General features: G+C 44.9%; 2 protein-coding genes, 1 long non-coding RNA gene and 1 pseudogene across 5 annotated transcripts; 2 read left to right on the top strand and 2 right to left on the bottom strand.

The window, feature by feature from the left end:
• Nucleotides 1-28: 28 nt before the first annotated feature.
• On the bottom strand, nucleotides 29-1958 carry LOC133901857 (uncharacterized). The gene is made up of 2 exons (XR_009906781.1): nucleotides 1720-1958; nucleotides 29-244 (listed from the first exon to the last, which is right to left on the bottom strand). It is a non-coding gene; the product is annotated as an uncharacterized LOC133901857 (long non-coding RNA).
• A 1980-nt stretch (nucleotides 1959-3938) lies between these two features.
• Nucleotides 3939-5315, top strand: LOC133902450 (iron-sulfur assembly protein IscA-like 1, mitochondrial; annotated as a pseudogene).
• Nucleotides 5316-14866: 9551 nt separating this feature from the next.
• On the top strand, nucleotides 14867-17821 carry LOC133902003 (uncharacterized). 3 transcript variants are annotated; one of them, XM_062343569.1, is made up of 4 exons: nucleotides 14867-15051; nucleotides 15227-15858; nucleotides 16233-16453; nucleotides 17036-17821. In XM_062343569.1, exons 2-4 carry the CDS (start codon nucleotides 15405-15407, stop codon nucleotides 17603-17605), a joined length of 1245 nt encoding a protein of 414 aa, XP_062199553.1. In that variant the 5' UTR covers nucleotides 14867-15051; nucleotides 15227-15404; the 3' UTR covers nucleotides 17606-17821. The 3 variants fall into 3 exon arrangements, with proteins under 3 accessions (XP_062199553.1, XP_062199551.1, XP_062199550.1); XM_062343567.1 differs by having other exon boundaries at nucleotides 15124-15858; XM_062343566.1 differs by having other exon boundaries at nucleotides 14867-15144.
• A 1402-nt stretch (nucleotides 17822-19223) lies between these two features.
• LOC133901769 (uncharacterized) lies at nucleotides 19224-23366 on the bottom strand. The gene is made up of 4 exons (XM_062343254.1): nucleotides 22045-23366; nucleotides 21341-21537; nucleotides 21113-21230; nucleotides 19224-19513 (listed from the first exon to the last, which is right to left on the bottom strand). The coding sequence occupies exons 1-4, from the start codon at nucleotides 23302-23304 to the stop codon at nucleotides 19451-19453; spliced, it is 1638 nt and encodes a 545-aa protein (XP_062199238.1). The 5' UTR covers nucleotides 23305-23366; the 3' UTR covers nucleotides 19224-19450.
• Nucleotides 23367-26589: the final 3223 nt, after the last annotated feature.

The following is a 26589-nucleotide window of genomic DNA, read 5'->3' as shown; positions in this document are numbered from 1 at the left end:
AGGAAACATGTTCTTCAGAATGCAGCCATAAACCAAAAGTACCATAGGCTCAAAGCATGCCAACAATTCACATGACAGGAAACATGTTCTTAAGGATGCAGTCATAATAGGTCTTGTTTACAGATGGCCCATGATAACTGGTGCCCATTTTTCACACCATCTACTCGAATAACAGGAGAAACAACAATGCAGTCACTGTTACAACCCCCTGCTAAATGCCTTTTGTTACTTCAATCACTGGACCCTGTCAGAATAACGAAAAAAGCTGTGTAAGAATCAATTTAAAAACACTATTACTCTATAAATTGCTCGGTGTATTAAGCTACTCTGGGTTAAAGGAATAGACATTTCTTTGCGCGAGGAAAGAACAAATCATGGTAAATGGTAAAGAAAACAAGAACCACGAACAACGACCACACTGATTAACATTCTTTCGTCTAAGAACAACAGAGAAACCAACATTTGATTGGGATTAGTCCTTTGACAATAGACTGTAAATTTATGGCACACAGTGCAGATTCAGTCTCTCTATACCTAAGGGAAGTGAGCAGCCATCATATTCCACAAATTTCCGGATACAGGCCACGGACTAATAACAATTGGAAGATCCAAGCTCTGTAGGCATCAGGACTCATCACAGTGGCTCTACCATGTGTAGTTTTTTCCCCACATGCTCCTAAGTATTTTGACCACGCCACCAGGCAGAAAGGAGAAACTTCAATGCAAAACCTAAGTATAAGAGGTTGAGTGGACAAAATCCTATCAGAACTACAATGTAAAACCAAATTATGAGGTTGACAAAACACAACTGAAAAAACAAGCAATAAATGAATAGATATATCTTAAAGATTGGAAAACAAAAAAAGATAGGAGCCAAGCATGGAAAAAGTAAATAATTGTCAAAACAAAAAACAGAAGGCCACCAATACAAAACACGTTGCACAAATCATACAGTAGGTATCAAAAAGTAATAGACAAAGACTTCCAGACAAAATGCATATTTTGGCCATATTTCAGAAAAGGATAGCTTTTATGATTCCCGTACACATTCCATTTTTGGATTATGGACCTCCCATTCTGGGACTTCTTTATTAAACCCTTCTACTAAGTCTACTATTATATGTCTCAGTAAACCATGCTCAATGGATAAGCATCACTTCTGTCTTTGCTCAGATAGCTTACAACATCGCACTTGCAATTATGGTAGGTAGTTAATTCCTCTTCTAAAAAAATACAATTGTGATACAATATATTAGGTTTGCATAATCACTGAGCTCACATTCGGACAGAATTATCTCCATGCGATGTCAGAGATTGTATAAAAAACTAGAGAACCAGACCAGCCAAACTTCTAACAAGAAAGCTACACGTATGGGCTCAAAACTATCACCATACTACACTTTCCAGATTATGTTACAATAAACTACACAAAGTCTAGCTATATAACAAGACAACACTTTTAAGGTCCTCCTGTAGTATGCAACATAACCTAACTGCTTTGTCCTAGGCGAGGTGATGAATATGATTTGCAACATAAATGCAATTGAGAAGTGAATGTTTAACTGAATCTATGCAACTAAAGAATTAGTAACATATCCACACTCTTACTATTGGTATGCAAGATCAAACTGCAAAATCACTAGTTTGGAAAACATAATTAGATCTGGAAGAAACAAGGTCACCACAACAATGAACAAGTGTTTACACATAAATCATTACTGACTAAACGGCAGCCTCAGCCTGGCACCCAAAGCCTTCTGCTAATCTTGGCTTCTTGCACTCTCGTTCACCTTAATTAGGGACTTGAAGCTGTCCATCAGTAGCAGGTTTATTGTCATCAACCATCAACTGAATAACCATTGATGTTATAAAGCTTAGTCAGAAGAACTAAGTAAAACCACCGAGCAAATCAAATGCAATATAATAAATTCTGCCAGCACTAAATCTAGTATTTTTAACATATGGAATTTAATAAAACTTTTTTTACCTTAAGTATCTCCTCGTCTTCACCCTTCTTGTCCTCCTCATCTTCACCGTCCTCCCCATCTTCATCCACATCGTCCTCATCTTCATCCACCTCGTCATCCTCGTCCTCGACATTGTCCTCCTCGCCCTCCTCTTCCTCGTCCTTGGCCTTGCCTTCGTCGGGGAATGCTCCAATGGCATTAGGCTTCTTGAATAATTCCAGATTCTGAATACATATTACAGGGGTGTATGTTAGTATTTTTTATTGCAGACGTAGTTTGGGGAATAAATGAGTGCACCAACTATAGGTAAAACAAGGATTAAGGTTGGATCTCACTGAAGTTCAAATGACTGATAACAACAAACATTTCAGTCACCGGCCTCCACCACATGATTGCCTTCTGTCCGCAACACGGGCGTGCAGCCTCCCACCGGCCCGCTGTCTGGCCATCCCGTTGCCTGATTACGCTATTAGTTTGGTACGCGACTACGACATCCAGGGCGTCACGACCATGTTGTCTAGCCTTGCTCATTGCTCGTTCGAGGTACATATTGAAGCCTTCAGTAAGGTGAGTTCAATTGCTTCTCTTACCTACCTAGCTTCTGTTTCTTTCGGATTTCAAGCTTCGGTTTATCAGATTCGATCCTTCGGTCGACGCGTCGGTGGCGAGGGTAGTGGTTAGTGTTCGGGGTTCACCGAATCCCTAGTCTTAAAGGGATGGTGGGGGAAGACGGAGGCAGTGGGCCGTGGCAACAATGCCGTATGCGGTAGTGGTAGCTCCAGGAGACGAGGACGGCGTCGGCCGTGAGGCGAGGGAGAGATGATGGCTGCAGGGGGAGGGTTCGGTGGGCTTTAACTGTCCGGCAACAGGAAGGATGGAGCTTGTGGCACCGCCGTTGCTTTCGCCTGGTCGGCTGTCAGCCATGCTTGCCTCAGATCGGCAGCAAGGAGGAGGGGATGGGGTATGGCTAGGGTTTTCTAGTGGAGAGGGTTGCGCATACTCATGCGTGGGAGTGGGTTCGATGCCGAAAGCCCCCTATGAGCCAATTTGTTTTTTGAGGGGTAGCCAATTTTATTTTGAAGTTATGTCCGAACATGGTTTAATGGTCATGTTATTTCTACTATTTAAAAATAAGTTGTGTTTCTTGTATCAAATAGTCACCCTCTATCTCAAGCTCTGATAGGTGGTCTCTCCGCTCCCATCTCTGCACACCCGTCCGCTCAACCCTAACCCACATCGAGCACCGCTCCCCGCCGCCACAAACTGGCACCGTGCTGCATCCCCACGTCACCACTCCCCTCAGTCGCTGCTTCATGCCTCTCCCCCACACCGTGCATCCTCTTAGTGACTCCACACGTCTCCCGTGCGCCGGCCATCACACCCCACGCTGCCTCGACAGATCTGGTGAGGGGTGCATAGGAGGGTGTGGTGTATGCTGTGGTGGGGAATGGGAGGATCAGAGAGTTAGGGGAGCTCTCTGCCGCGGGAAGGTCCGAATCCATCGTCCACCCTTTCCCTCCACAAGTGTCTCCATCCGTCGCCACTGCGTCCTCATCCTCGGCCCCGCCAACTCTATTGTTGCCTCCTACTTCACCAGCTCGACCATCATGCCGTCGTAGCGCACCACCGCGGTGCCAGACAACTTCGCCGCAGCCCCTTCACCGGTCAATGTCTATGACCCTATCCCCATCTCCCTTCCTTTGTTGAACCCTAACCCCATCCACATCTCCCTTCTCAGTCGCGCAACCCCCGCTTCTCAGGATGCACCCCCACTTTCGCTTGCAATTGAATCGATTCGATTTGAAGGGAATCAACACCCCATCGACCTGTTCCCCTTTCTCAGAATCTCCATTTCAAACTGATTTGATTCATCCAGAACGAACGAATATCCTCTTCTCCTCATTATTACCATGGATTTTGGACTCTGCAGTGTAGGTTGTTTCTAGAGGAGATAGGTTCCCAGAGAAGGCCATGTCGTCGTCTGTGCTGAGGTCTGCGGCCAATAGGGCCATCCGTAGGTAGGCCCTCACGGTGATGAACACCACGACGTCCAGGATCCGACAGCTCCTCAGCCTTAGGTAGAGGCCCTACCTATGGCTCGGCGTCAAAGCGTGAGGCAGCAATGGCCTCTCTTACACGCTCAACTACGCCGGTACGCTTTGCTTTCTTCTTATCTTGCCAAATGTTCTTGTACATGTTCATCATTTTCACTGTGATCAGCTATCATGTACTGCAACTTGAACATCCAGTCCTTGCTGTGTACAAGTTTCAGAGGGAGTAAAACAAATCAAAAAGTGATGATGATCTAAAATAATCCCAAACAAAAAGGGTGATGATTTCATAATCCATGGTTTATGTTCTGCGATTGCAAGATTTTTTAGGAAAACAATTGTTATGTTTCTACATGGTACTGCCCAGTAAACTAATCTACAGAATTCCATATTGGATATATTGCTGCTAAATGGTGGTTCTTGTGGAACCGACTCCAAGATGTCCAGTGATATAGTAGTACCATACTATCAAGTCTGCTGTTATTACCATCTGGTTGATATGTAGGTCAACTTGTTCAGTGGCATATTGGTATGCATGTTTAATTATTTTGTGTAATATCTGACTGGATGGTTTATACAGCCTCACTTGCCCATGGTATGCCTTTTCAACTTGTTCAGTGGCATACTGGTATGCATGTTTAATTATTTTTTGTAATATCTGAATGGATCGTTTATACAGTCTCACTTGCCCATGGTATGCTTTTTCACTACTGCATCAATGTTAGTCAGCGCTACGAAAAGCCTTGCTTATGTTTGCAAAGTTTTGGCTTCCAAGCATAACATTGCTGTTGGTCAAGTTCTTGTAGAAACTGGTGGCATGTAACATGTATGGCATGGTTCCTTGATTTTATCTACACAAATCAGTCCATGTATTGAGTTTGACCAATTATAATCAAGCATGCTTTTTAAATGGGGCACATAATATGTTGCATTGTATTGTAAATAATATTTAACTTTCTGCTTGTGGTTACTACTATCTGCTATTGCTCAAGAATCATAACTGCTAATTTCAGATGAAAAAGGGAAGTTTGGTGAGCTTGTCGAAGAGAAGGGAGTTAAAGTACTAATCGACCCTAAAGCTCTGATGCATGTTATCAGCACCAAGATGGACTATGTAAACGATCCACTAAAGTACAGTTCCTACATGAAACTATGCTTCCTCCTCCATTTACATATGTGAAGTAATAAGCCTTCCTGTTGCAGGTCTGAGTTTGTGTTCATAAACCCAAACTTCAAAGGGGAGTGTGACTGTGGTGAATCTTTCATGACTACAAGCAGCAAAGGGTCCACGTCATGATGCGGTATGCTGTGTAGATGTATAATAGTGTATTTGGAGGCTCTATCTACTAATTTTCATGAACCGTCTATAATTGTACCACAACTCATAACACACCAGTGCTTTCGCATCCATCTCAATTGTGATTGTACATGGAGTAATTACCCACATTTTGGTTATTTTTGTTGGCATTTAAGATCTGCAGTGTTCATCTATCATGTATACTGCATGGATTTGGTAGCACAAGCTTTGGAACCAGGTGTAGCTCTAGCCTCCTCTCCTTGAGTGTTATGAAGGAGATTGGCAGATTGTGTACTAACCATAGAACATCGAAATTCAAATGAGCCAAAGAGAACACAAATAGAGGATATATTGCCTGGAGATCTCCAATTTATGATGGATTAGTTTTGAGTACATATTGTGTTCTTTTGTCTTGTGTCTAGCTGACATGAATTAGTTTCCCCTAAAATTGGGTGGAGCCCAAACTCCATTCTCGTTGGTGATGTATGACATGCATGAAAGTGGCACTAGGCACTAGCAGATCTGCCATGTGGTAGCACAGAGAATCACTTTTTAATCTATTGATGTAAGCAATATCTATGCATATGCTTGATGTTATTTTGTGCAAATTTTGTTTCTGTTGCAATGCTGGGGCACTCAACTAGTTATTAATAATATATCTACTACTTAAAAGACCACTATCATTAATGCATAAATCACTAATGCATTGTATCTTCACACATCCGTTCCACTCTCGTCCCTTGTTCCCTCCCTGTCCACATGCACACCAACCCTACTCCTCTTTCATGCCGACACCTCGCTCTCCTCGCTCAAAAACCTAAACAGACTGACGCGTGGCCATCCCGCTTATCCTCGCTCGTTGACGCCGACCAATCGTGCCCCCAATTGCGTACAAATGCTATCGATACGCGATCCCTCGCCCCCCCCCCTAGTTGCCCATAGACGCTCGCACACTGCCACTCTTCTCGCCGTAGCACAAATCAACCCTGCTTTGGAGCCCCAGCCACTGCTCCTCCCCTCCTGTTCCACTCTTCCTTGTGCCAGGGCCACTGGATCAGGCTGTCCCAAGCGCCCACCGTGCGTGCACATCAAGGTGGCAGATTGGGCGGACACGGTTGTGCCTATTCGATAGGGCAAGGGTAGCATGGGTAGTCAAATCACAGGCTAACTCCACCTCCTCCAGTTGGTCAATGTTGAATTCGCTGCAACGACCATCAAATCGAGCTCCCCTCCACCTGATTTATTCTCTCTTCGTGCTAATCGGCGTTTGTGTCATCAATTTTGCCTCCCCTAAACCTAGAATCGTCCTCAACCGTGCTAGATTTCCACCTCTTCGGTGTGCCCCATCCCATCCTCATCGCCGCTTGTGTAAGACCCCATTACCGGGATCTCATGTGCCTCCTGTATCAGTCCCTGGATTAAGTAGCTGATACGCACAGTACAATAGTTGTAGTATCATAGTCAAACTTTGTATGTAAATAGTAAGATTTTGGGTACAAAAGGCTTACAAACCATACTAGATATTACACACCTGACCTAGTGGCCAGCAGAACACACAATGGAAGCAAAAGCCCAAGCCACAAGCAGCGAGGGGGGCGAATGCAGCCTCAGAGACTATTCTTCATCCCCGGCTTCACCTCCGGTAGAGTCAGCTTTGGGTTCTTCATCTGAAGGATAGCAAGATTGAGTACGGAAGATACTCAGCAAGCCATATACTACTTCAAGGTGTTAATAGATGCATAAAGGGGTTTATTCAAGAATAGGCTTTACGGTTTAGATTTAAGCATAAAGCATTTTATGCAGATTACCAATTGTATCAACTATGATTGATTTCAAGATATTTTAAGTAGTTCAAAACCAGTGACGAGCTGTTTCTGGGGTTTCTCGGTCCTGGGAGGGGCTACACCTCACTCCGTAGTCCCTTTTTATCACATCTGGTGTACCTCTAGTACCACACAGCTTTTGGCGGAGTGAGCCAGGAACCACATCACACGGACATCTAGTCCACACACTCACTCATCAAAACTCACGCACACGGAGTCTATTCAAGTGTGACCATGCCTTCGCATGTCCATGACCGTGGACATGACTATTCGAATAGATTTACACTCTGCAGAGGTTGTACAGCTTTACCCACGCGATATGCTCAGCCTCCAACCATTGCAAGCAGAGGAGCGAATCATACCGAGACTCTCCAAACACCTTTCCTGCTGGGCTTTTCCACGAGACACGCCAAGTCCCAGAGCTGCATGTTCCGAAGGCCAGCATCCCTTTTTAAGCCTAAGCTGGTCTCTGAAACCTCCAAACAGCGGGATAGATGGACCCTTGGCTGCTCGTTGCTCTCAGCCTCTTGGTATGATGCCCAACTCAGTCTAGTGAAGGAAAGTCAAGTCCTGCCCATACAGGACGCATGGTTGCACGGGGTGGCTAAGCATGACGGTGCAAGACTCGGTCCTTAAGCAGCCGGGCTAGGCATCTTCATGGGCAATGAATACCACCATGTAACTCAAGCCCCCAAGAGCATCCTACCCGGAGGACCACTCTACCCTTCATGATGCATGCTCGAACCTAGCTACCGCTTCTTTCTCAAAATAAGAACCGCACCTGCAAGCATCAAAATCACAGGCAGTTTATAACATCCAGAACGTACCCTTCGCGCTAGAAAGGGTAAGAGCGCGAACGGCCCTTGTACCACATGCCGTACAAGCGACAATCCATACGTCGACAACGACGTATTCACTTCCCGTAGACCCTACGAGACATCTCGTGTAATCGCCACACGAGTAGACGACCATGTCTCCCATCGCATGGTGGATGTTCATACGCTATCGCTAGCGTATTCACTTCCCGTACTGATCGCTGTACGGGACACACCGGGCCCCTGCCTCGCATCTGGCTGAGCCCTCGGTGATTAACCGCCACCGAGCATCGTACCTTACCTTCTGACGATGCAAAGCCGAAGATGCAATGCTCAACATGAATCAATGCAGGGTCGAAAGCGAAACAATGTGGTATAAGACATATGAACGCCACTCATAATACGTGTATTGACTTAGGGGCATAAACAATAACAGTTTCATACATATTAAGACATGCAGAGGCGTAAACATAAATTGGTGAGTTGATTAGTTGAAGTTGTCGACTTACTAAACAATGCACTAATTATGTTTAGGCTACTAAATTAAACCAAGCTCTGATACCAAACTGTGAGGAGCCGTCCAAATAGCATTCTAATTAATCATCAGGATGATCATTATTCATAATCACAACCTCGACGATTAACCAGAATGCCATTCCGGTAGTCCCGGCACGTGTTTTGTGCCCAGGATCGGAACACATGCCTTCCAACTCAAATATCACAACACAATTTAATAGAGAGCAAGTAATTAAGCTGTATTACAATACTTAAACATGCAACCGCTTCCACAATTTACAACAAAAGAGGAACAACAACAACTACGCAGCGGAAGATAAACCTATACAACAAAAGAGTATGGAGCCGTATGCCCTTAGGCTCCATACCAAAAGCGCCGAAGTTCGGAGTAGAAGGTGCTACTCCTGCCCGCCACCTTGATCGGCAGGTACAAAGTAGCCAAACACTGCCTCTTCCTCACCAACCTGCGAACCTGAAAGCAACTTAAGGGCAGCACCCCTTAGTACGAAGGTACTAGCAAGTCTTACAAAGTATGAGTATATATATATATATATATTCTCGACTCCAAGGATCATGCATTTAAAGCTGTAGCAAGGATTAAGACATGTTTAAGTTCATTAAGCGGTAAGCAACCTAGACTCTAGGTGTAAGCAACTGACTTAACCAACCACCGACTCAACCCCTGCCAACCAACTGATCATAACAGATATATAAACAACAAGTGTATAAAAGTAAACCCTTACCACCAAACCACCGACCACATACCGACCAAACCACCCAAACCAACCATGCCACAGCCCACATCGAAACTCTACGACCAAAACATGGTCGCTCGGTGGAGATAAGCGATAGCGATGCTCATGATCGAGAGCGCGGCAGTCCGAACTGATTATACACCCTGCAGGGGGATACTCCTGGACCCACACGACACAGGGACCATACGGCTTGTGCCACCCGCTAAGATGCACACAAGGGGGTACCTGTGACAACCTTTCCCAACCAGGCCCAACCATGTGGATCAACCATAGCTCGGTGCGGAGGTATTAGAACTACTCCCCGAGCAAACCAATACCGCTAAAAGCCCGGACTCACACCATCTATGACGAGGCCCACATGACCACGTCTGCGAAGGTAATTAGCTCGCCTACCATTATATCAGCATGTGGTGAGTAAGGTAAGTGCTAAAGCCGACTACACCGACGGTCGGTGCTTAACCGGTGCAAGTGGTCTACGGTGTCCGGGTTCCCTCCCCGAACTGCCTGAGGACTCCTCGTGAGCAGATGACACCCCTAACACCGCCCACACCTCGTCTCAACTCACCACTCACCAAACCGACTCATCATCAATACAACCACAAGTGTGAACAAGTAATAAGCCCTAGGCTCGCGACAACGGTGGTCGCCGTCGTCGACTTCTACCGGAAATCCTAAGTACCACTAAGCATAGCGAACTATAATTAGACCTTGACGACACCACTAGGCTCCAAGGAATAACACATGACACGTGACCGAAATGGGAGAATGCATCGGCATAGGTTCTACCCAACTCGGTACCCGACACATGCAATGTATACGTAAGCGTAGATAACATATTAGATTTTCAAGTAGACACGGTGCAATATGGACGATGCTTGCCTTGCTCCCCTGACTGCTGCCCGACACTACCCGAGTCACGACCACCACTGCGGGAACCTCCGGGGACAGCCTCGTTCGCCGGGTCGATGTTATCTATAAGAATAACGCGTGCAATGTAATGAATGTTATGAAAAGAATGATGCTTCATAGTATACGATAACAGTGTAAAGCGTCATGGCACGAGTTTAACGCACTAAACATTTCCTAATTGAGATTAGGGTTAACCATTCAATCATCTTTGGATTAATCAAAGCATAACCAAGGCTTAAACCAATTTAGAATGCTAACTGTGCTAAACATGAAAGTGCATATTTTTACTAAACAGGGAATAAATCAACAAGATTTACAGAATTGGAATCATCAATTTTGGAGTTACCCATATTTAACTATGAATTAACAAAGCTTAAACGCATTTCATTAATTCAATAATTCCCAGAACACATTTCATGGCTGCTGGTATTTTTAACATGTAGATCATGGTAATACGAAGCCAACAAAATTGGTTTCAATATTTTTGGAGCTATATACATTTTTCTACGCATTATACAAGCTATCAGCTGATTTATCAATACATATTTAAATCTATTTGCATTTTCCATTTAAACCGGATATTAAATAGCCCCAACCCTCTTTCTACCGGTGCTGATCTAGCTCAAGCCACTGACCGCGGGCCTGGCTCCCTTGACCGAAGTCAAAATCAGCCCACGGCCATGGCGCGCGCGCAACAGGGGATGGCCGGCAGCCCTTGCGGTGGCTGCCGGCGGCAAGCAGTGGCCTGAATGGCCCAGCCGAGGGCGGCAATAGCACTAGCATAAGCACACGGTTACGGTGGGGGCACACGTCGACGCCGGCGATGGCTGGAGCACGGTGAGCGGCGGCGAGGGGCAAAACTAGCACTGCGGCGGCATGGTTGGCGTCGCCGGCGGCGAAACCGTGGCGCAATAGACTCGGACGAGGGCGGCTATAGCTTCTACGAGGGCGCGTGGACCAAATGGCGCGGCCAAACGCCGAGGAGCTTGACGGTGGCATGGCCGGCGGCGAGAGCTGTGGCGCGGCGGCAGCCGGTCGTCGCGGACGCACGCGCCGGTGACGGGCTAGTGATGAAACAGCACGCGCTATACACTCTAGAGGGACAGGGAGCTCACCTAGGGGGCAGGTTCGGCCGGAGAAGCGAGGACGCGGTGGGTCGACGGAGGACGGCGGAGCTCGGTTGCCGCCGTTGGGGAAGAAAGCGCGGACGGCTCCAATCCGTGCGGGAAACGGCTGGGGAAGGAGGGGAAACGGCAGAGGAGGGCCTTGGCATCCTCCCTCAGTGCTCCACCCTACTCGGGCTCAGCGGGACACGCCAGTGGCACGCGTTTTTGGCCGGCGGCCGTGGCTCTGCTTTTTGCTCAGCGCTGCGCTGCTCTTTGGTGCTCGCTGGTGCCGCGCGAGAGGAGGAGCAGAGAGAGGGGAAAGAGAGAGGGAAAGCAGAGGGCAAGGGGAGGGGGATAAGGCCTGGGTGCTGATCTTTTGGCCGGCAACGTGGAGGTGGCCACCAAAGTCAAGTATGGCGGCGTCCACTTGCTCTGTGAGAGCGGGAAAAGGGGGAGCAGAGAGCTGTGTGTGCGAAGGGGATGACGGGTGGGGCCGTGAACAGTGCTGATAATGCAAATATCCCACTCCACAGACCTTAACCAAATGGAAGCCTTCCCATTGCCTAAAATTTGTGCAACAAAATTTGTGTCGAACCATAATTCGTGTGCAAACTGTTTCAACTTGTTCGACCTAAAAAGCTTGCGCCAAACTCTAACTAAAATTGTCCAAACATGCGATCTTTTCTAACTTGTTGCAATTTTTTATGCCATCAAGACGACACCCAAAAATTTGGTAAAATTCATTCGTAAACTTCACATGGCAGGTACTAAATTCGTAAACTTCACATGCTGTGATCGGCGGGGTGCATGGCCAGAAAGCCGGACCACCACGCACCCGCCGGGCCCTGAAGCTGATGGGTGGCAATGAGCGCCTTCTCGTGATCCTCACAGCGAAGAAGGGCGAGCTTCTGCTCGATCGTCCGGAGCCAGTGATCGGCATCCAGAGGATCCTCAGCTCGCGAGAAGACCGGCGGCTGAGCCCGCAAGAAGTCCGAGAAGTCGTCTCAGCGCACGGCTCCACCTCCTCCATGAGGAGCCATGTTGCGCACGAGAGCCTCCAAGAGCGCTTGGTTTGTCTGGAGGAGAGCGTGATTCGCTTGGCAGTTCTGCTCAATTTGCATGAGCACATCAGCCATCGTCGGCGGTGGAGGAGGGTCGTTCTGACCGGAACCCTCCGGACCATCCCCACCACGCCGAGTTACAACCATTCTGAAACGACAATCAAAAGGGAAACGTCAAACTCCGACTTAGCACAACACATTCGCCAGATACACTTGTTAGAACCTTGTAATACATGTATAAGTATGAATGCATGCATGAATGCCATGAAATGATGCATGCTCGAACCTAGCTACCGCTTCTTTCTCAAAATAAGAACCGCACCTGCAAGCATCAAAATCACAGGCAGTTTATAACATCCAGAACGTACCCTTCGCGCTAGAAAGGGTAAGAGCGCGAACGGCCCTTGTACCACATGCCGTACAAGTGACAATCCATACGTCGACAACGACGTATTCACTTCCCGTAGACCCTACGAGACATCTCGTGTAATCGCCACACGAGTAGACGACCATGTCTCCCATCGCATGGTGGATGTTCATACGCTATCACTAGCGTATTCACTTCCCGTACTGATCGCTGTACGGGACACACCGGGCCCCTGCCTCGCATCTGGCTGAGCCCTCGGTGATTAACCGCCACCGAGCGTCGTACCTTACCTTCTGACAATGCAAAGCCGAAGATGCAATGCTCAACATGAATCAATGCAGGGTCGAAAGCGAAACAATGTGGTATAAGACATATGAACGCCACTCATAATACGTGTATTGACTTAGGGGCATAAACAATAGCAGTTTCATACATATTAAGACATGCAGAGGCGTAAACATAAATTGGTGAGTTGATTAGTTGAAGTTGTCGACTTACTAAACAACGCACTAATTATGTTTAGGCTACTAAATTAAACCAAGCTCTGATACCAAACTGTGAGGAACCGTCCAAATAGCATTCTAATTAATCATCAGGATGATCATTATTCATAATCACAACCTCGACGATTAACCAGAATGCCATTCCGGTAGTCCCGGCACGTGTTTTGTGCCCAGGATCGGAACACATGCCTTCCAACTCAAATATCACAACACAGTTTAATAGAGAGCAAGTAATTAAGCTGTATTACAATACTTAAACATGCAACTGCTTCCACAATTTACAACAAAAGAGGAACAACAACAACTACGCAGCGAAAGATAAACCTATACAACAAAAGAGTATGGAGCCGTATGCCCTTAGGCTCCATACCAAAAGCGCCGAAGTTCGGAGTAGAAGGTGCTACTCCTGCCCGCCACCTTGATCGGCAGGCACAAAGTAGCCGAACACTGCCTCTTCCTCACCAACCTGCGAACCTGAAAGCAACTTAAGGGCAGCACCCCTTAGTACGAAGGTACTAGCAAGTCTTACACAGTATGAGTATATATATATATATATATTCATATATTCTCGACTCCAAGGATCATGCATTTAAAGCTGTAGCAAGGATTAAGACATGTTTAAGTTCATTAAGCGGTAAGCAACCTAGACTCTAGGTGTAAGCAACTGACTTAACCAACCACCGACTCAACCCCTGCCAACCAACTGATCATAACAGATATATAAACAACAAGTGTATAAAAGTAAACCCTTACCACCAAACCACCGACCACATACCGACCAAACCACCCAAACCAACCATGCCACAACCCACATCGAAACTCTACGACCAAAACATGGTCGCTCAGTGGAGATAAGCGATAGCGATGCTCATGACCGAGAGCGCGGCAGTCCGAACTGATTATACACCCTGCAGGGGGATACTCCTGGACCCACACGACACAGGGACCATACGGCTTGTGCCACCCGCTAAGATGCACACAAGGGGGTACCTGTGACAACCTTTCCTAATCAGGCCCAACCATGTGGATCAACCATAGCTCGGCGCGGAGGTATTAGAACTACTCCCCGAGCAAACCAAAAATATTAGGTCAAACTACAATCGCTCCACCCCACCCCATGTTTCATCCCCTCCGCCCTCGGCCGCACACCCCACCCCCACGTTCCACGTCCGCATATCCTGAGTTTTTGCTGGTACACAACATTCGGGGCTCCTTCTCGCTCTTACCAAGGTTGACTTGTGTAATGAAACCAAACCTTAATCTCTTCACCCATGATTAAGGCTTGAATTTGGCATCAGCATCCTTGTAGGGCGTGAGTTTTCACGAATTTGAGTCCAAATCTTTATTTAAGGATTGGTTGAACTCAAGTGGAAAGGGTAGCTTCTTAAGCAACTCCAAAATTTTCCACACAACTTGTGCCAACCAAAAATACTAGGTCAAACTACAATCCAAATAAGGATTTTTGATGATTTTTCCTGAATTTTTGGAGTATATTTTAATACCCTAAAATTCATGGGAAGTTATCAAGTAGCCCTATTATAACAATTTTAGTTTTTAATTCTTTTGCGCTTCTTGAGTGCAATCAAGTAAATGAGTTGCACATTGGCAAAAAATTGTACTGTACGTGGGAGGACCCACTTGTCATCCTTTCTTCTCCTCCGTGTACTATCCAACCTGGGAGCAGCCACATATCCTCATGTTGCACCGATCAAGATGACTCCCTCTCCCTGGAGAGCTCCAAGGTGCTCCCATTTGCTATGAAGACTTCCTCTCACTAGTTCCCTCCCTACTTCATCTCTTCAACCCAGCAAGAGCACAACTTGCTTCTTCCTTTCCTTCCAATCTCCATGGATGGTATTGGGAAGCTCAAGGTGGAAGAAGGTCAAGTGCTTACCCCCTTGCCCTTTCTATAATTTCCAATGGTGTGCAATGGGATCACAAGCATATGTGCAGGGGTTTCAAGCAAGAAGATTGGTAACTCGACAAGAATTTGGTTATAAATCATGGATGGGGTCGAGACAGTTGGGCTCGTTTGATTGATCCATCTAATCTGTAGGTGGAGATGGTAGGCCGGGCTGAAGCTCGTCGAGTAAAAGGAAGGCTAACCACTGGGCCTGATCCATAGAAATTCAGCATAAGAAGCCAGTCAGTACTTGTCGTCGTGAGATAGCCAGATAGCACTCGCAAACCCTAGATCGGAGCTTCACTTGGTCGGCGGCGGCTTCGTGTTCTTCATGGCAGAGGCGGAGGCGGAGGCGGAGGCGGAGGCGAAGGCGAAGGCCATGAGGGAGCACTTGGGCTTGATCCGGGAGCATATCCGGCTCCTCTCCGTGGTGAAGGATGTGGATCTCTCAGGCATGAGCGAGACTGAGCGAGCGGCAGAGGCGGAGGCGCAGACGAAGGCGAAGGAGGAACGCTTGGGCTTGATCCGGGACTATATCCAGCTCCGTTCTGTGATGAAGGATGAGGATTTCTCAGGCATGAGCGAGGCCGAGCGTGCGGCGGAGGCGGAGAGGCGGAGGCAAGAAAAGCTGCAGGAGGCGCGCCGTCTTCAGATGGAGGGCAACCCCCTCGGTCGGCGGCGGGAAGCGGAGGCTCGCATTCTCGACTTCGATCCCAAGCAGCGGGGCGTCTACTACAACCGATTATACTTCGTCGACCTCACAACATTCGACCACGACGAGGAGTGTAAGTTGCCCTTCTCAGTTCGATTCTGCATTCTACTACTAGTCTACTGCATCTTCTTCCACCCATTCAATCCATGATAAATTAATTAACACAACTATATATGTTGATTTATTGATTCTAGATACTGAAAATTATCCTTTTCTTTTTCTTTTTGGGGGAAAAAACTGATCCTTTATCGCGTTTGCACCTTCAATTATTATATTTCTATTTTTGGGGATTGGATTAGTTGGATGTAATTTCGGTCCTAGTTTCAGTCTTGTAACTCTAAGGGATTAACCTCCCTCTGCATGTGTATCATCTTCCATTGCAAGCATGAATCTAATCTGTATAGAACCTACCTTATTTCCTTTGTTTTTTGTTTTTCCGCACCACAGCACCCCTTGGTCCGATGGCATTTACTGATGCAGTCTACAAAAATAAGGGAGATTACGAGCTTTGTGAGGCAGTAAACATCTTTTCCGTCAAGATAGCCTCCTCGGATGTTGGCTTCCCAATCCATGTGTATGGCACTGTCATTGCCAGAGACAGCATTGACGAAAAGTGTCTTTACCTCTTCCACCGCAATAGAGACCATTGCCAACTCATCAACTCTGAGGTACAACTTCCTCTGTCTTTTCCCAAACAAAGAGCTCCTTTCTAGTATGCATTATGCGTGTGTTAACCTCAGATTCCACTCCTTTCTTTTGTAGAGAGAAAAGCTAAAATCTATATACTGACCTGCAATCGATTTCTAATGGTGGACAATGTAACCGCCAGTGGTTGTCAATAAGCATATGCAATTCCCTTGTTGATATGATATGCATACATGTTTCTTGTTTTGAATCCATATGGTGCTAAAAGTTGAAATTTTACACGCCACTGATTAATCATCAGAATATCAGATGACCTTATCGAAATGTTACTAAAATTACGATGCTCAGAATTAAGCATATACATGTTATGTGTTTGTTTTTAGTGCTTGTTTGTAGACACAGTGGGCACTCCATATGTGCATGGTAGTACTGGTACAACTAGATGATCCATATCTAGCTTCTGATCAAGCGCTTGGCCATTAACAGTCTCATCATCTATAGTAACAGCTTCCATATACTGTGAGGTGGAATTTCGTCTACTTTAATGGCAGCACTATATATTTGGAGAAATATGCCACTAACCTATCATGTAAACCTTTTCGTAGGATGAATCATTGATCTTGACTGGCCCAAAACGAGGTCTCGCATTATTAACTGACAATTATGTTGAGACTGATCTGAAGATCAAGGATCATCGAGGGCAGGACAGAGAACTTAGTAAAGGAATCTTAACGATCAGGGGCATAGCAGGTCGATCATTGAAGAAATGCGAGGTTGAAAGCAAATCTCTTGCTACCAGGCTCAGTACTGTGGATGTGATGTATGCAGTTGTGAAACGTGCAGTGGAGGCAACTATTGGAATTGAAGTTCTACAGGGAGATTTTTATGGAAAAATCGCTGCCCACACCACCAGCATCCAGAACAGCCTTGTGCTTTATGATAGCGAAGTGGCTGGTGCCATGACTGGTGATCGTAATGAAGTTATCCAACTTATGCGACCTGTTGTATCTGTTTATGTGAAGGATATGCTGATAATTGTTGCCCAGCCTGGTGATGGTAAATCTGAATGCACCATTCAATTTACTCCAAAGGTCAACAGCAGAGATGAAGATGAACTTACTGTTGGTGTCACTAAGCTGCGCTTCAAGGTTGCTTGGTCGATAATGGACCCCTGACTGAGATTTTGGATCGGCTCGTTGTTAAGCTTCATTGGCATGATCTGTAACCACATCTGACTCAGTAATGTTGCGGTTACCATTAAGTTATGGGGACTCTGTTGGATACTAGCTAAGTAATAGTGTGTGTAACTACTATTTGTCGTGTTGGGCTTGTTATGAACTACTGACTAACGTGCTAGGCTTGTTATGTAGTAATGATGAACGTATGCAGTATCTTGTTGCACTAAATTATTTTGGTGCATTGTTTGGTGTCGAATGTTCTTGCCTGTTCTGGTTTGGTTGGTGATTGCAATTTTTTTTGAGATGGAAACATTCTTCCATTAATCACGTGATCCGAACAACTCGCCGGACACCAGCAAGGCAGTAAGGTACCACATTATTCTGCCATATTGCAGGACCAACATTATAACCTAACCCTACAGCAGCTAAAGTATCTGTCATTGAATTGAAAAGTCTAGAGCAAAGAGATCCAACACGGTCAGAAAACTCTGTAAATAAAGCTGCCTTGATCTCTCTAAACATGGAACCTAATACTAATCTGTTAAAACAAGGGTCCCTAAGGGCCACAGTCGACACATCGGTCTCCAGCACGACTCGCTCCATGTCGAGCTGCTCTGCATGTCTAACAGGAAGTTTATTTGGCCTGCATCTGTAGCAATAAACTGGCCCTCCCAGTCTCTTATCACAAAACCCCAACCTCCCTTTTTAATCTCCGGTAAATACGCACCATCGCAGTTTACTTTGTAATAATCTTTCGAGGAAGGCCTCCATTTTTTTTGCCTGGCTTGCATGGATGAGTTACTGCTTGCTGTTAGATTGTTTAGAGGCACCTCCAAGTAGTAATGCACGTCCTTGACAACTTCATATGGGCTTCTCTTCCTTTCTTCAGTATTTACTTTATTCCTCGCAGACCACCAGCACCATAACAGGATAATAATTTTCCTCTGTGTTTCCTTATCAAAGCTCGATATTTTTTTCAGTACTACTGGTAGGGCCGATCCTTGCGACAGAAGATTAGTTCGCTATTGTTCCAATCCCAGCAGCAATCAGCAGTTCCTTGCCTCTTTACCCTTGAAAAAGAGATGGCCTAGATCTTCATGGTATCGATGACACATTGGACACAAGGTATCCAGAGTGATACCTCTTCTTGCAATGTTTGACTGGATAGGTAAACTATTTGCCCACCATACTAACATCTTCACCTTTTTTAATTTGTTGTTATTTCTGATTCAGAGAGAGAGAGAGTTGTGACTGAATGTGGGAATTTGTTTCCGTTGTACGTGGATGCGAAATACTAGCCATGCAGATTGAGACGTGCGGGAAGGAACCAACTAACTGCTTCGATCCATCTTGGCCGGAAATACAGGATCTCCATCATATCGATTTAGTTGTTGCTCAGCATAACATACCCAACTCAATCAGCATCCAACATTCAACGCCATGCATATTAATTCCATAAGAGCTATAGAATGCGAAGCCGCGGACGAACCTCCCTTTCCATTTTGAACCTCCTCCTGCGGCCGATGGCACCGCCATTGATGTCGCCGCCGTCCATCTTCACTTAGAACCACAGCATGCATGCATCAGATACAATTTCCGGAGATCATTATTCCACTTATAATTAACAAACGTGCTCATGATTATTGAAATAAACAAGCCATCTCTTCCAAGTTAATTAGCAGTTGCAGTTTACTTACAGGCAGCCTAGTAACCACATAAGACATAATAGAACTTTACACCAAGACGTTAGACTATCAGAAATAATAAGGGCCGTTCATAGCACCATATCACATTAAGGACCAAAATAATTAGAACACCAAAGCACAAAAGCACAACCAGTTCCTATGCCTTAGGGACAAGATTCCCTAGCTCGGTCACTGCAGGCTGCTGCGAATTTTGTGATCCCTGCAACGTGTAAACAATTTCAAATCATCACTGCAGCAGGGTTTAATATGTTTGCGGAAAAAACTGTTAATTTCTACTGTTGGTAAGGACAGTCACAATGCTCACCGCGTTTCACTCAAATTATAGCCAAGCACATCGCATTGCTTGTTACATTAAGCTAAAACTGGGAAGTGATGTAATGCCAGAGATTATATATAAAACAAGTAGAATGATTATCCAAGAATACACAAAACTACCACACTTCAGTTTTCTTTCAAAAGAAATGCTTCAGTGATGCATCCTTGATTGTTTGTGAAATTAAAGCAAATCGACCATCTTCATCAAACTTAATAGTCATCTATAAGAAGATTGGTATTGTTGAATCCTATGAAGATTATGCCAAAACTATTCCTTCCAATCCCAAAACATAACATACTGTCAGTGTCCTCTTTGCTCTCATCCTCCATTGCTGATCCGACCACAACCAGCTAGACACCCTTGCAGTTCTCATGAACGGAGTTGGCCGCCCAGGTAAAATTGACAATTCACCACTCCATTTAGGTGCACTTAAGTAGTCAAGGATTCATCACTCCATTGTCTCACTGACATGACCCACGTGCCAGTGAAACATCAAGTGACAAATCCTAATTCCTAAAGTGTCATTCTTTGCAGTGGTAAATCAATAGCTGTTCCCCATCTTGACACCCTTGTTGTGCTTAAGGAACAGTGGATCCAATATAGACTTTTTTACGAACAAGCAGGTAACACCACGGCCCTGTTCCTTATCGGGCTGGTCTCCTTTCTACTCTTTGACTGAAACCTCATTTACTCTTTGCCACTGGATAGGGTTTGGGTCCACATTTTAACAAGAGAAACAGTGGCAAAAGGGAAATTCTAAGTGACAAGGGAATTAAGGTTCCAAACAAGTGGTAAAAAGGAAATAGTTCCTGTTATTAAATGCACCAAAACACAGCATCAGGTTAACCCATCAGTAAAGAGAAAAACACACTATCAGCCTAAGCTCCACACAGGGTGGTAGCAGGGTAGCACCCAATGCATGAAACCCCGTAACCAAGGACTGCAGCCAGCGTTTTCAACAAACCATTGTACATATACAAAATAAAGATTATAAAACATCAAAACAACATAACTAGAAGTGACAATGGGATTCTGAAGCAAGTTCCTCTCACGATTTCCTTCTCTCAGGTCTTCCACTCAGAAGCTCCAATATGGATTAGTTGGATATACAGGGAATAAATAACATAATAATATCTAACAGACATCTGTTTCAGTTTAGGTCTCAGTTGAACTCTCTTAAGTTGCATATGCATATGCTTGCTTATTTAATCTGATACTATAATATATGTACAGATTTGTCCTCAACCTAGTACTAAATATTTTCGTTTAAATTTCTTGGTTTTCTCCTAGAGGTGCACCAAAGCAAATAACTATCAAGATGTTTATGAAAAGAATCAGACATCAAATTTTCCTCCAGCGGTGATGCATCCATGTATATTAATTTAGTAACGGCCATCCTCCAAGGAGCCATGAAAATTTACAATCTATGGTAGCTCAAAATAATGGAGCAATTCACGAAACATTTCTGTGCGGGATTACTACCTGAATCATGGGCAACTCAAAGCAGACATACTTCCAGTAGTCAACTAACTTGTGATCTTCAGGTACTACCTCTTTTGCCCTTCCAGCACAGAAGATTGCGTAAGCATCAGCTGCATACCTGGAGTAAGAGGCAACATTCAAATTACTAACACAGCGGGTTAAGAAACAGCGTTCTATGAATATCCTATGTACTATGGACGAGTTTAAGGTGGCACCCAACCCACTCACTTGCCAACACCACAAAGATCAGTAATATATTTCCATTCTTCTTCAACATAAGCCTTCGAGAATCTCTGGATTCTATTTGCTTTTACACGCTGCAATCCCAGAGGTGCCAGATACTCCGACATCTTTTCAGGATCAGCATTATATGCAGTCTGTGCATCAGGATAGCGTTTGAAGAAGCCCTTCACTTTCTTCTTAACCTGCATCAGTAAGCAGAAGGCATTGAATCCTTAAACTTATGCATCAACAAGTCACTGAGGCAGCACCCAGCAGGGGAATAGACTTGGTAAAACAAATGCAAATGCCTGTCAAGCTAAATCAGTGTTAGACTAGAAACACACAAGATTTCCTAAGTATTTTGATGAGCCAGCCTGCAGTGCACTATGGTAGTATCAAACCAAAATAGTACCTGTGTCATGTATAATTATAAGATGAATTTCACAAGTCAAGTCTGGTTCCCTCTTCTAATTGAAAGTTACCGCAAAAATACACAATCAACATTTTTCATAAACGAAAAAAGAAGGCACAGACAGTAATCACTAAGATCACTCATTATTCATGAACAACATAAGTGAGTCCTTTTTCTCCTTGATAGTTACAGAAACTGTTGCAATGAACGAAGTTACTTACTATGAATTTAGGTAATGGTTTGGTTTAGTAACAATTATCGGGAGGACATAAAGAAGCAAAAAGAATGGACAGCTCACCTGTTTTCCCTGTGTTAAGTTGAGCAGCATGCAGATTACAACGACCTTCCATGGGTCAGAAGCATACTTCTCCTGCAGGAGCTTATGGGGCGAGCGCGGCGGGGGTACCAGCTGATCCAGCGGCAGGCGACGATACTTGTCTGACCACTTCTCAGCTGCACTAAGCAATGGTGGTGGTTTCCTCGGCTTTGTCTTCCTACTTATCTTCTTCTCAGGCTTTGCCTTATCTTTTGCCTGTAAATTTTCTTGTGAACCTGAGTCTGAGGCTGCGTGTAGCCGCTTTGCATTCAAGGTTGTTGTCTTGGCAGCCTTGGAGGTCTCATTTGCCATATATGGGTGACCTCGAGGCTGCGGTCTAGCTGGATGATCGGGGGTTTTAGGAAAAGGCGGGGGGTTGCGGTCCTGCTGGCGCTCCGGTTTGTAGCAGAATTGGTCAAAGAATGCACGTATAAGTGAAGAATGATTGGGGTCCTGCTCAGTCGAATTGGGATTGGAGTTTGCAGCCATCGCCATGGCATTGAAAAGGCCTTCAGGCAGCGGCTGCTGCTTCCTCGTCTCAATCCTCTTCCTGATGATCTCGCGGGTGCTCAGTACGCGGGGCTTCTTGCTCCTGCTCCTCTTGACAGTGACACTCTCACACTTGGGCCCATCAGCTGCTTTTTCCTCTCCTCCTTGCGGATGGATATCAAATGGTAATGGTGACTGGCCGGATTGCTCCTGCTCCTTCCCCCGCCTGCGTTTCCTCCTCCCCTTCGCCGGCGCCTTGTCTTCTCCTTCCAAGATTGGGGCCCCGGCAACGGTGGACTGGGACGGAGACGCGGTCGCCTCCCAATGCTTCCTTCTCTTTCGCTTCTTCTTCTTCTCATCCTTTCTCCCGGCCTCCTCCACCTGCTCCGCCAATGGAGATGCCGCCGCCACCGCCGCCTGATTTTCGTCGTGTCTCTTCCTTTTGCACTCCTCCCTCCTCGCCGCTGCCTCGGAGGATAGGATTTCGGCAGCGAGCGGGACCAAAGACTCGATCTTGGGTTCCGGAGTCGCCGGAGGACGGGGAGACGGCGATGGAGCCACCACGACCTCCACCTGCTCCCTGTGTTTCTTCCTCCTCCGCTTCTTCTGCCGCGTTGCCTCCATCACAGCCGGCGCCGCCGCCGACATAACCAACTTCCGCGGCGAGAGCCAGACGGGACGGGGAGGGATGGGGATCACCTCGGCGACCGTCGGCGGGCCAGCGAGGCGATTGGGGATTTCTCTGCCTTCCATCTCGGATTGGGGAGAAAAATGGAAAAAAAGAAAGCGGGGAATAGATGGAAACTGAGCGATCTCCTCTCCCGAAATACAAAATTAGACGAAGAACGTATTTATCGAAATGGATAACATATCATTGTATTTACAATTTTAGTATTCATATTTGGCACCTCGTTTACCGAAAATTTACTTTCGATACACTGTACATCGAAATATCATATTCGGCACCCAGTATGCCGAAATAGCATTGTACACCGAAAATATCATATTCAGCACCCGATATGCCAAAAATAGCATTGTAGCACCGTATTCGACACACGATATGCCAAAAATAGAACAGTAGTACCGTATTTGACATACGGTGTGCCGAAAATAGGTGTGCCATTTTCGGAACACCAGGTCCCGAAAATAAACAAAACCGGCCATGAACAGTACAACAGCACATTTGAATTTCGCTTTCCTTCTTTTTCAAAACGGTGGTCTTCTGTTACTCCAAAAATTTTAAAACTTTTTTTACGTGTTTCATAATTCATGTGCAACCTATTTTAATTAGATTCACCGAAAAATCCTTTGTATATTTAAAACTAAAATTCTCAAAAAAAGACTACTTTTATAACTTGTAATAATTGTTAGTATCTCAAATAAATTCGCAAAACTCTAGAAAAATTCACTAATATTCTTCTTATATGATGGAATAATTTCTAAAATTATTTCCAGCCCTAGTTTATATGATAAAAAAGTGAGTTCCTTTGTACTACTTCATTTACATGAAATGATAAAAATGCATATAAATGAAGCATTACAAAAGAACTTACTTTTTCATCATATAAACTATGACTGAAAGTAATTTTAAAAATTAGTACATTACATAAGAAGAATATTAGTGAATTTTTCTAGATTTTTGGGAATTTATTTGAGACACTAACAATTATTACAAGTTATAAAAGTAGTCTTTTTTGAGAATTTTAGTTTTTAAATATACAAAGGATTTTTTGGTGAAGCTAATTAAAATGGGTTGCACATAGATTATGGAACACATAAAAAAAGGTTTAAAATTTTTGGAGTAACAGAAGACCACCGTTTTGAAAATTAGGAAAGCGAAATTCAAACGCAACGCTGTCACCATTCATGCGCAGGGCAGCCGAAAATGGCATTGTAGCTCTTTTTGGCACACCGTGTACCGAATACGGTGCTACAGTGCTATTTTCGGCACACCTTGTTCTGAATATGGTATTTTCGGTGTACGGTGTACCGAAAGTCAATTTTCTGTAAATGAGGTGCCGAATACGAATGCTAAAATTGTAAATACGATGATATGTTGTCTATTTCGATAAATACGGTCGCGTTGTCTAATTTTGTATTGTTGCCAAGTTTGGGCAATTTCAGATTTTGCCAGTGAGTAGCATGGGTTGTCCACTTTTGTGGGTCGCTGACATCATGCCATTCGGTAGCAAAATCTAAATTGTCCCGCTAGATGTAGCATATTATATTTTATCTATTGAGTAGAATTTTAGGACTATCAAATAAAATTTTAGTAGTAAAATACAATTCAATAGTTTTTACTGAAATTTTGTTCAGTATGTGTAGAACAATATGCTACATCATAGATGTAAAATAACACTACCGTGTATATATATACACACAGAGAATATTATTCTACACATAAAATATAGAATATTATTCTACACCTATCACCTAACCCACCCAACCGAGCCCTAGCCCACCCACACCACACCCGCCCGTAGGCATGCGCCCATGCTCGCTCCCTGCCACGCTTCTCGCGCCTGCCCTTGCGTGTCCGCACCCTGTATGGTGTGCCCCAGCTACACCATGCACCACTTGGTGAGTTGTGACGTCATGTTTGTCTGTGGAAGCGTGCAAGGGTACAACTCACATATGTCAGGTCGATTTGCGCACGTGGCCATGGGGCCTGCATGCAGGAGGCGCCACTCTTACTAGTCTAGATGCGTTGTCTTTCATTTATTATGGAGCGGCTGACTGCATCTATTCCTTTTCAATCACATCAATTTATTATATAGCTTCACAACTAGAATAACATTATTCTCAAATTGATACTTCGGATACTACCATGACACTACTTAACAAACCTATTGATCAATAACTATTGATACCAGTAAACAATTATTGATACTACTACTAACTACTAACCACTGGAACATGAACTAGCTACTGACAACTACTGAAACAAACTACTGAATAAAACTATTAACACTACTACAAAGACTACTAATACTACTGGCACTACTGAATGACACTGAATACTGACGATTACTAACACTACTGAATATTGATAACTACTGAATACTGACCACTACTAACATAAACTACTGAATAATTTTACTACCATAACACTACTTAACAACATACTGAACAAAAACTACTGATACTATTGAATAATTACTGGTACTACTAGCAACTACTAATAGTACTGATAACGATTGAAACAACTACCGAGCAAAAACTACTAACACTACTGAACAAACAACTAACAACTACTGACACAAACAATTGAATTATTTTTATTGTGACTTAAAACTACTAACATGTAACACCCAAAATTCAATTTTTTGCAATAATTTAAAATTTTGCTAGAAATTTAATCAAGTGTTGCAACTTAGTTCAAGAGAAAATTAATTTCTAAATTTAACCTGGCCTAAGATAAAATGTTTGAATGCATTCATACCGTTATCGATGCAATAAGGTTTTATTGGGTGGAAAAAGTTTGCAAAATTTCGCTAGGATTCGCCACTTTAAAACCTCATTTGAAAATATGTTGAAATTCAAATGGAAAAGGCTTTGAAATTAAGAAAATTCGATTTGGGCCGAATTCTCTTCCCCGGCCCAGTTTTTCCCACCTCCCCTCCCTTCTTCCCCTCCCGTGTGGGCCGGATTTCCTCTCAGTGCCGGCCCAAGCCAGCCCACCGAGCCAACCACTCTAGCCTGCCGCCGCCCCCGCTCTCGCCAACCAGTGGACCCAGCTCTGAGCCGAGCCGCGTGTTGCGCCGAGCCAGCCGCTGGCTCGCCTTCTCCCTCCTCTCGCCTCCCAGTGCCCGAGCCCCCTTTTGCCTCCGCCGTTTCAAATCGGAGCCGCCCCGCACATTGATTCGCGAAATCAATCGCATGGCCGTGATCCTCCCCCTCCCCTCTCTTGATTCCGGCCGTTTCCCCCTTGATTCCCCTCTCCCTTGCTTGGAAACCGATGTTTCGATTAAAATTGGGGCCGCCGGCCAATCTTCTCGATTCAGACTCCTCCAATCCCTCTCTCGGCTATATAAGCAT

The sequence above is a fragment of the Phragmites australis genome, chromosome 20, assembly GCF_958298935.1.
Source record: "Phragmites australis chromosome 20, lpPhrAust1.1, whole genome shotgun sequence".
NCBI lineage: Eukaryota > Viridiplantae > Streptophyta > Magnoliopsida > Poales > Poaceae > Phragmites > Phragmites australis.
Note: the sequence above shows the minus strand (reverse complement) of the source record. Positions and strands in the feature narration are given on the sequence as shown.

Coding starts and splice junctions, on each gene's coding strand:
- LOC133902003 (XM_062343569.1), top strand. CDS start 15,405: ATGGCAGAGGCGGAGGCGGAGGCGGAGGCGGAGGCGAAGGCGAAGGCC. Junction 15,859..16,232: donor ATTCGACCACGACGAGGAGT/GTAAGTTGCCCT, acceptor TCCGCACCACAG/CACCCCTTGGTCCGATGGCA. Junction 16,454..17,035: donor GCCAACTCATCAACTCTGAG/GTACAACTTCCT, acceptor ACCTTTTCGTAG/GATGAATCATTGATCTTGAC.
- LOC133901769 (XM_062343254.1), bottom strand. CDS start 23,304: ATGGAAGGCAGAGAAATCCCCAATCGCCTCGCTGGCCCGCCGACGGTC. Junction 21,538..22,044: donor ACTTAACACAGGGAAAACAG/GTGAGCTGTCCA, acceptor TTACTGATGCAG/GTTAAGAAGAAAGTGAAGGG. Junction 19,514..21,112: donor TTGAGTTGCCCATGATTCAG/GTAGTAATCCCG, acceptor TACACGTTGCAG/GGATCACAAAATTCGCAGCA.